Below are 10,230 nucleotides of genomic sequence, written 5' to 3'. Positions count from 1 at the left end.
ACACACCATTCACTTTAATAGAGGCTGCATTGAACGTACAGCTGAATAAAGCAAGTGACATGGTCTTTATCCTTAAACAATATACTTTCTCTTTTAAATTATTTATAAAACAAATATCTCTTGATTGAAAAAGTATCTATTGCAAACTCTAAATGAATGACTTCACAATACAGTAAGATATTTAAACTCTTCACACTTAAACACAGGAAGAGGACAAACATGAGTTAGACCTCCACTACAGAGCTAGTCTTCAACATGGGATTATTTCACTAATAGACAAGACCAAAAGAACAGTTTAAGAAACATTTAAACAATAATATACTAAAAGATTCAGTTGGTCTACACTTTTTTTTTCGAGGGAGTCACAGAAACTGCCCGCAATATTCTTGTTCTTTCTTCAACCGGTCGACCAAGACAAACCACAGTAAAACACAACATGCAAAGCTAAATGTATATTTTTCCTGTTTAATTGATTCAGTCCTGGGGTAGAAAGAGATGTGTGTTTCAATGAACAGTCCCCTCTCAAAAGAAAATTACAAAAACTCTTTATAGTATCAAACACATGCGTCTGAAACTTGTTTAAAAAAAACTCATACATTCTCACACACACACACACAACTGAAAGTAACACAAAAATTGGCATATTATTGATTGTGTTACTCAGCAATTGGTACAAGACCTCAAACAGCTATTGAGATTTTAACAAGACCTGTGACCGAGTCCAAAAACCAACCCACAGAACCAGCGCAGCTGAACTGAAATGTAAGATGTTCCTTTTTGGTGAGTGGATTTTGTTACACGATTCAACACAAATCTTCAAAAATGTTACAGTAGTTTTGATTTGATCTGGCCTTCAGTCCATTTCAGAGCTGAAACAGAATAAATGGTTAAATCATGACACCAGCACAAATGCTTCTCCAATCAGCTCTCTTACCCAGCATACCTCCCACAAGATGCTTTCTCTTGTCCCCAACATCGTATTCCTCGAAATTAAGGGACGACAGGCTCTTTAACGGCATTTTTACTCAAGACATTCATTATATACATCACCAGGTTTTGTGAACTGTTGTGATCAAGGCTCGGACCGTAAAACACAAAAGCAGGGACTATACCTTAAAACACTCCCTAAAAATACCTGCCTCCCAAAAAACAAAACAAAAAACACACACAATTAAAATTAAGCCAAGTGAAATGGTCTTCAAGCACAAGAATGCTAGAGGGACATATAAAATTAATTTTTATTATCCTTCAGGTGGACATTTAAGTGTGTTTCTAAACAGTCACTGTGATAGAATGCTTACACCCATATGCTTTTCTAACTCACACAGACAGGTGCAAAAACATGACGGGTTTCCTCGAGTCCATTAACCCCTAAACAACACAACTGAAGAGAAAAAATAAAACTGTAACTTAGCATTTTAGTTCTCTGTTACTTGCAACATAAAACAAAAATCAATGGCCCCCCGATTCACAATTCCAAGCAGGCCCACTGAAGAAGATAGAGAGCTAGAGGTGTGACAGAGAGAGAGAGAGACGGGCAGTTGGTGTTCAGGGCTGGGCTCCTGCGGCAGTGGGCACTTGTGTTGCCATTGTGTTTGGGGCAGGGATGACGGGAGAACCAGCGCTGATGTTGGCCATGTTCGGCTGTGTGCTCGGAGTCATAGAGGTGATGCCTGCAGTGTGACAGTGACCGATACATGTTCAGCTGAGCTTGTAGACTGGGATGAATACAGGTAATTTATTATGGAAGAGATGCACGGTGGTAGAGGAACTACAGAGACTGAGGAGGTTTACCTGCCATCATGCTAGAGGAGCTCACTGGTGTGGAACTGGCAGCCATTCCTGTAGCTGGCGCCCCTCTGCCCTGGTCTTTAACAATGGGGTCTGCGCACACAATCACAAAACAAGAGCATATCATTATTAATGTCAAACACAATAAAATGACAAAATCCTATGGAGACTTCGAAGGACCTGAACATATCAACCCCATTTAAATGCACTAAAGGAATACAGAAATCTTCGAGTACCCTAAACTTCCTCCACTGTTAACAATTCATTGTACTTGAACAATGTGGTCAAATAAATACAACAGAACAATTTTGAGCAAAATGATTACAGTTTCTGTAAAACATTTCTGTAAATTGAAATTAAATATTGCCCTGCATATTATGTAAAAATAAATAGGAACGTTGCCTAAAAACTTGTTGAGCTGAGGCACTAAAATATTTAAGGGGTGATTCAACAATCACCTGGTATTTCAACTGGCTTCTCATTCTTGACATGGTCAACATGTCAAAAAACTAGTTGGAGGTATAACGTAGTATTCCTGTGCTCGATACAGTACCCAAAGGAAGTGCTGGGTCAACATTAAATTCCCATAGGTAACAACTTTCTTAGTCCTTTATTGGGCAATTCTCACGGAAAAGCACACCCATGCGTCAACCAGCAAGAGCGAAAAAAAAAAATGGTATGCCCATCAATGTGCTCCATCGTTTGCAAAGTTCAGCTGTGTTTGTTTGTTCAATGCATTTCGGTGAGGAATGTCATATAAACGGTGGATATAATGCTGGATTTGGAGATGAAACTGATAGATGGAGCGGTCCCAGTGCCAAAAGATGCCGGTCATGAACCTCATGCGGTCACAGATTCAAGTGTTTGTTTGTGTTACGCATAGTTAAACACAAACTTTTAGTGAATCAATGCGATGATGTATTGTGTGCTTGTGCTTTAGATCCACCCCAGCACTCCTTCAGGATGACGTCTGTTATCAGAAATAATCATACAGCTGTATCAGTCTTATAAATGTGGTCAAACTAAACTAAAATAGGTCCTCTTCAAACTAAAATAGGTCCTCTTCGAAGATACAAAGTATGCAATACCACTCTAATAGGTGCTCAAGATTAATGAGATTGGCAGAATTTGTGTAAGCTCTTTATACACCTCTGAAGACATAGCTATGTATATTATATTGCATTTCTATCAATAGATCACCCCAAAAATTACACACGGGACCTTTGAATCATCAAATGCCAAATGGCATGAAAATCTATATTTGCACCTTGGCATGGCTATCTTTGAATAGGTCTAGTGTTATATTTCTTATAAGCAATGCAAGTATCACCGTGGATTTCATACTTAAATTCAAACACTGCTTAGAGAATAGAAAAAAACTTCAGCTGTTGTGACTCACAGAAGTAAGGGTGGTCCATGGCCTCACGAGCTGTCAGTCGAGCCTGGTGGTCATAACGTAGCAGCTTGTCCAGGAAATCCAGAGCCTCGGTACTGACGAGGTGCTGATTCTCGCTGTGCACAAATCGCTCCCATCTCTTACGGGAGTGTCTGAAAAAATAAAAGGAGATGTTGGAACATTCTTTAAACATGACACATTATGTGACTTCCTGCGTGTTCACATCGAGCGCGAATGAGGCGTCAAGCGTGAGTGATTTACATGTTAAGTCAATGCGAAGACGCGAAAGACGCGCTTGCGGCGCGAATGACGCGAAAAGCGCGAGTTGAAAAATCTGAACTTCGGCGAAAATTTTCACCGCGTTTACCAATCAGGAGCCTTCTCTAGTAGTGACGTAGCAAGCGGAGACAGAAATACAAAATGGAGGACAAGCTCATAATATCTGTTCGTGGACACCCGGAGAATTACGATACTTGTTCCTACTTTTATAAAAACAGGAATAAAAAGGATCTTGCTTGGAAAAAAGAGAGTGAGGAGGTCGGAGAATCTGGTAAATTGTAAAAACACTCTCAACTCAATTTGAGTTATATATACATATTGAAACTACAAGGTAGCTAAAGGCGGTAGATTGAGCTTATTTGCCTTATTTTACAAATACGTTCCCGCTAAAGCCCCTCCCATGACGCGAATTTCACGCGCGAATGACGCAAATTTCACAGGCGAATACAGCGAGTAAACACAAAATGTTCAAGCGTCCAACTACTCGCGAATAGTGCGTTTTTTACGCCTCATTCGCGCTCGATGTGAACACACAGTTAGACTGTACTCACTAACATTAACCTAGGTCTGTTTCAGATAAATATTCTGAGGAAATAAAAACACACCTGCCCAATATGTCATTAAAGCGTGGGTCCAGTTCAATGTTGTATTTGTCAATGTAATCATATAGGTCCTCTGTGCCCAGGACCTTTGCGATCCGAACAAGCTAAAGAGGGAAAAACACATCAACACGCATCACTCAGCAGTAAACACTTTAAACCAAACTAAAACAATTCTACTAGTAACTACTAGTAACAAAAAGCTCCTGTTAGTTCATCCAAAACAAGAAAGATAGACGACCTGATCGTAGTTGTCATGTCCATGGAAAAACGGTTCCTTTCTGAAGATCATACTGGCTAGCATGCATCCAAGACTCCACATATCCAGACTGTAGTCATACATCTAATGAGCACAGGAAACAGTTTTGACATTCGCTCCGAAACATCAGTTTACATTTTTATTATGCTACTACTGCAAAATTGAAATCACCTGATAGTCCACAAGTAGTTCAGGGCCTTTAAAGTATCGGGACGCCACACGCACGTTGTACTCCTGGTTTGGGTGGTAAAACTCAGCCAAACCCCAATCGATCAGCCGAAGCTTCAAGAGTAATAATATTTAACATATCAAGAATTCACAAAAACGAGATTTTTCGGTGTATTCACAACACAGGCAGGGTTTAAATACCTTTCTGTGCTCGTGATCGATCATGACATTGTGTGGTTTTACATCTCTGTGCATTATCCCCATACTGTGGCAGTAGTCCAGAGCCTGGAGTTCATTAAACATTAGATCAAGCACATCATTGTGGTCCACAAATTGCTTTGTGTAGAAGTACAGGAGTGATCATCTCACCTTAAGAATTTCATACATGTAGAAGCGAATGTCATAGTCTGATAATGTCTGATACAGTTGCTGTAAAGACAGAAAAAAAACAGTTAATTACTAAATCAAACCAAGCACAAACTAATCTTACAAGTAGTGAAAAAACATCTCTTGCCTTGAAGTCCGTGTTGTTAACATGCTCAAAAACCAGCGCTGGCGTTCGTGACTGTGGCACAGAAACAGATTTTTAACTTGAGTGCACACAAACAATACCTCACATATTCCTGTGCTATTGTAGGCCTTTTCGAAAAATAAAAAACCTCCACGCCCTCAAAGTGAACCAGAGTTAAAAATAGACAGACTTTGTATTAACTAAGGTGAAGAAAACAATAAAGGGCACATCTAGAAAAGTTAATTAACTTACCACAGGATCCTTTACGATGTCTAAAAGTGATATGATGTTGGGGCCTCCTCTCAAGTTCTCCAGAATCTTTATTTCTCGTTTAATTTTCTTCTTTTTTACTGGCTAAACAAACAAGACAACTGTAACACTGATATTTTTAAAACAATTTTGCCTACACACGAACACATGAAAATCTTCAACTTCAGCCACCATTCACTTTTATCGTATAGAAATGAAAAAAAATACATCTAGATAGTCTATCATTCATAACATTCTACCTTTTGTGACCGACAGAAAAAACCCATCAAACTGGTTTGGAACAACATGGGGGCAAGTAAATGATGACAGATTTGCATTTTAGCTAGGGATGTTCATTTTGGCCATTTAACCATCACTTAAATGATTTAAAAGGTATGTTTACATTAAGTTAAATAATAGTGTTAACATTTTTTAATAATAATAATAATGTTTTTTAGTTTTCTGTATTGTGAAAGAAAGATATGCTTTACAATCACAGAGCGTGCTGACGCGACTGCCCTCCGAAACGTTTTTGAGACAAATTAAAATCTGATCACACCACTTGACGAAACACGACAAGTGTAATTCATCTGATGGTTGAGGCTACATTTGCTCAAGTTCATCGTTTTAAAGGCCCTCTCATGTAGCCTTTTACAACATGTAATATAAATCTTAGGAGTCCACAGAATGTGTCTGTGAAGTTTCAGCTCAAAATACACCACATATCTTTTATTATACTGTGCCCTACAATTCTATTTTGCCTGTGAGGAAAAACAGGGTGTTTAGGTGTGTTTCTCTTTAAATGCAAATACGCTGCTGGTCTCCGCCTCCTTTCCAGCAGAAAGCACATGGCTCTGTGAGTCTGAAGAGAATGGCCATCAAGCGTATGAGAAACACGGTCTTAACTTTAAAAGGAGAGCATTAATTCGCTAAAACTCCTTCCTGGTGGAACATTCTTCCTAACGCGTTCCGGTCAACAACATCTCTCAGAACCTTGTCTTATGTGTTTATTAAGAAAATAAATACAAATTTAAAAAAGTACACTAACTCTATTCTCAACAGGTAGTGGTCTAGCTTTTGTTGAAACTAGTAACTTTGTATTAGCACCGATCGTACTATTGCTTTTTATTGCTCACTGAATTCTTTGTAAGTCACTTTGGATAAAAGCGTCTGCTAAATGACTAAATGTAAAACCAAACACATTGTTTTGTATAAGTGAGAGTACATAAAACAAATGCGTTTAAAAACTGAGCACACGGTTTAAACTGTGAATGCACAAACGTGTTACATCTTTAAATCCCGCACATTGCTCTTATATATGACAGTTAACACGATAAAAGCATCATTTCTATGAAAACCGAAAACATGCTCTCTATGAGTGAATGCACAAACGCGTCATGTCTATAAATTGTCTGGACATTGTTTTTATGTCAATACACGGGATTTACCCTTACCATTACGTTCTTTGTATGTGCGCTGACCACTTTCATCCACTCGTTTCATTAGCCCTGGTTAAACTTTATTTATGTTAAAAAAGATGTGTCTTTCTAGTCTCCGCAACAGTTACATTTAAAGTTTGCAATTCTCTCTCAATGTGCACTTATCAAAGATTATATGTGAATAAAAGCTAAATAAAAATTGGTGAATCATTTAAATGTATTTACAAACATTAATGAATGACCAAATAATTTGTTCAAGTAATTATTAAGCTCTTTTGAATGTCAGTTAAACAATTCATCCATTTATGTAAGCTCTGGTCCATTAATGTTGACAAATAGCCTTAATGATTACAACAGATCAGATTTATATCTGTTTAGCTAAGACACATTTATGTGCCCAAGAGCACTCTTCGAATATTAATCCTGGCTGATGGAAAACAAACAGAAACTCGCTTCCTGAGGCCTTATCTCTGCACTCCCGGGACATCCGTGCCATCTGAAAGAGTCAACAGGCTCCAGACTGTCCCCACAACACATAGACATGTTACTTGATTTAAATGAAAACTAGCCAAGCTTTGGATTGAGGTAGGCCTGCTTTTTTTATTTTATGTTCTTCTGTGTTTTCATTTGTCATAATATGTTAATTATTTAAGTTATTGTCTTGACCATTTATTTTATGCTTTTGACTTATTATTTTAGTTTATCGCCATTGTAAAAAATGCTGATATTGGGAATGCAGGTGCTGTTGTTGATCTATTCGTTATGCTGCTGTTTGTATGTTAAAATAAATCTCTGAAAAATGTTTTGGTATTTTTCACATCACACACCCCTGTTAACTGTAGCTGTGTCTCATTTTGGAGGCTGCGTCCTACGGATGTCACATGCGAAGGCATATGCTGCCGAGAATGCGACCTCCGAAGACGCTGAATTTTTATTCAAATTTAATATTCAAATCTTATCAGTTAACGGTAAATGTTCGGATATCGAGCGTCGGTTAGAGAAACAAACCTAAATGAGCATCCCTAATTTTAACTAAATTATGCCTTAACACTGTGAAAAGCAGTTTAATGAACGCAAACAACAAATGATACCTTGAGTATTTTGACGACAACTTTCTCATTGTTCGTGATGTTTATGGCTTCAAACACCTCGCTGTATTTTCCCCGGCCCAGCTTTCGCACCAGCTGGTAGTCATCTTGATTTCTGTACACATAAACATTACAGTATATCAACACACTCAATCACCAACATCCAATCCATAAAAAAAGCAACTATATGGACCTGAAAAACAACCCTACAAAGAAAGTATCCACAGGGACAATATTGCATTTGCGTCGAACAAATTGAAGACAACTCACCCCCAGTCAACAACATGGGATTCATAGTCCCAGTACTCTCTGGGGCGCTGTGTGTTTACATCAGGGTAAACTCGAGAGCGACTTGGGACAGGGACAGACATATTCTACACTCGGGATTCCCTGAAACACCTGAGATTAAAAAATGAGGTAACAGTTTACAACAGCGCAGTGAAATGTCTTACACACAAAGCCTTTATTAGTCTTATATTTTAAGGTTGTAGTCAAGAGTTCTTGCAAATAGGGCAGGCAACTCATGCACACCAAATCTATAAACAAAACAGCTTGAAAACAGACATATAGTTTTCAAGCTATACTGCTCCGGGTGTACGTGTGTTCACGACTTGCTGTGTGTGTGTGTTCACTACTCTCTGGATGGGTTAAATGCAGAGGTCATATTTCAGGTATGGTTAACCATGACTGACAAATAGGTCACCTTCACATATATGTACTTTTAAAGGTTGGTTATTACCTTGGAGGTTTTCTCCAAGCAGCAAATGACAGGTGGGGCTGATGAAGGCAAATGCCAGATGGGATGTGGAGCATAGGCTACATAATAAACACGTAAACAGGTCAGCTTACATTCAAGTAAACGTATGCTCTTGAATCTGAGATTTACTGCATTTAAAGTGACAGTTCTTCCAAACATGAAAATTGTGTCATCATTTACTAGAAGCGAAGAGATGTTCAGTTACCAACTTTATTCAAAAATGTTCTGCCGAAGAAAGTCATAAAGGTTTGAAATGACAAGAGGGTGAGTACATGACAGAATTTTTATTTTTGGGTGAACTATCACTTTTAGGACCTCAACCTACCTGATTGTAATTCTAGTCAAAGAGGACATCCAGAGGTTCATTCAGGAGACACTGCAATCCTAAAAGTCATTCCTCATGGCCCTCCAGATGCTGGAAAGAATGATAACTTTAAAACACATCGTTATGAATCTGCAACATCAGCTTGCGTGTCAAAGTGCCGATTTACAGACCAACGTCCATTAATAACCAACCAGCTTACTTCACTGCTGTACAGCCATCGGGTTAACCGTTTAGTGTTTGTGACATGTTAAATAAACACACAAATACTCAATGTTTGTTTTTGAAGAACTAACATACAACGGGTCAATTTTTGCTTAGATCGAAGTCGTGTTATCGGGACTGATTCACAGTCCTGATGACACAGCCGAAGAAACCAGTCAACCCAGTGCTTTACTACATTCCACTGTTCATTTATATGTAATCCACGTTCATTACAAACAAGTCACATAAACAAATCGATTCATGCATTTCTCACAATCTAATTATAAGCTTCCAAAACAGCTGTTAGCTAGCCTGCTAATCGCTAACTAGCTTAGCGTTTGCCACGCCTAAGGCATTCTAATACATTTACCGTCGCGTTTAACCAAAATTCACAAACCAAATTGTATGCACCACTATGAAACAAACCTAAGAAGCATAAATGACAACATACCTCAATATAAAGTTAAATATCGTAGTGATTTATTGCGCAGACGCCGTTGGCCGAACGTGGCGCAACACGCCACATCAAAGCTCACGCCGCACAAAGGGTTTTAAACAAATAAATGCATAAAAACGATCACCTGGCGCAATTTACAGAAATTACAGATCCTCCTCGAAGTTAATGTTTGGGTTTAATCCGACCAGAAACCAAATATTGCGCTTCTGACCAAATTACAAAGAAAAGGCGGCGGTTTTTAGCGGTTAGCGTGTAGCAATGGCACGCGCTAAGTGTGTGTAACCAACAAACAAGACGGTATAAAAACACATAGGTGGATTTTAGTCGTATAAAGCCTCATGTGCCTATCCTCATCTCAAAATACATTTCGCGATTCGTTCAAATAGCATCATATGCATGAACTGGTTGTATGAGCACACTGCATTACCTCTCGGCGTCTCCTGATAGACAATATGGCGGACGCTGCACTAGAAAAAGGCTGCGTATCAATACCTACTGAACGTCTTCTTGACTATAGCGTTTAGAAAGCGCTCGTAACGCCCCGAAAAGCTGTCTAGATAGGCAGCTTACCGAGATTTGAGATACAGTAGAGAGAGAATGCGCAGACAGACCGGCTTTCTTGATGTTTTATGCCTAGTACATGTAACGCTTATGCTTGTTTATGTTTATGAAGGCTTCCGATCCGTAGCCTCCACTGAAATAAATCTTCTT

General features: G+C 38.8%; 1 protein-coding gene across 3 annotated transcripts; it reads right to left on the bottom strand.

The window, feature by feature from the left end:
- Window positions 1-451: 451 nt before the first annotated feature.
- On the bottom strand, window positions 452-10,195 carry csnk2a1 (casein kinase 2, alpha 1 polypeptide). 3 transcript variants are annotated; one of them, XM_079469114.1, is made up of 15 exons: window positions 9,947-10,195; window positions 8,862-8,951; window positions 8,519-8,595; window positions 8,050-8,178; window positions 7,783-7,894; window positions 5,256-5,357; window positions 5,007-5,057; window positions 4,862-4,921; window positions 4,694-4,777; window positions 4,496-4,606; window positions 4,307-4,408; window positions 4,072-4,172; window positions 3,191-3,339; window positions 1,795-1,884; window positions 452-1,673 (listed from the first exon to the last, which is right to left on the bottom strand). In XM_079469114.1, the coding sequence occupies exons 4-15, from the start codon at window positions 8,148-8,150 to the stop codon at window positions 1,549-1,551; spliced, it is 1,188 nt and encodes a 395-aa protein (XP_079325240.1). In that variant the 5' UTR covers window positions 8,151-8,178; window positions 8,519-8,595; window positions 8,862-8,951; window positions 9,947-10,195; the 3' UTR covers window positions 452-1,548. The 3 variants fall into 3 exon arrangements, with proteins under 3 accessions (XP_079325240.1, XP_079325241.1, XP_079325242.1); XM_079469115.1 differs by having other exon boundaries at window positions 9,514-9,985; XM_079469116.1 differs by lacking the exon at window positions 9,947-10,195 and adding an exon at window positions 9,644-9,944.
- Between the last annotated feature and the right edge of the window lie 35 nt (window positions 10,196-10,230).

Source organism: Barbatula barbatula, assembly GCF_947034865.1.
Source record: "Barbatula barbatula genome assembly, chromosome: 12".
Taxonomy (NCBI): domain Eukaryota; kingdom Metazoa; phylum Chordata; class Actinopteri; order Cypriniformes; family Nemacheilidae; genus Barbatula; species Barbatula barbatula.
The sequence above is the reverse complement of the archived record's forward strand: the minus strand, read 5'-3'. Positions and strand labels throughout refer to the sequence as shown.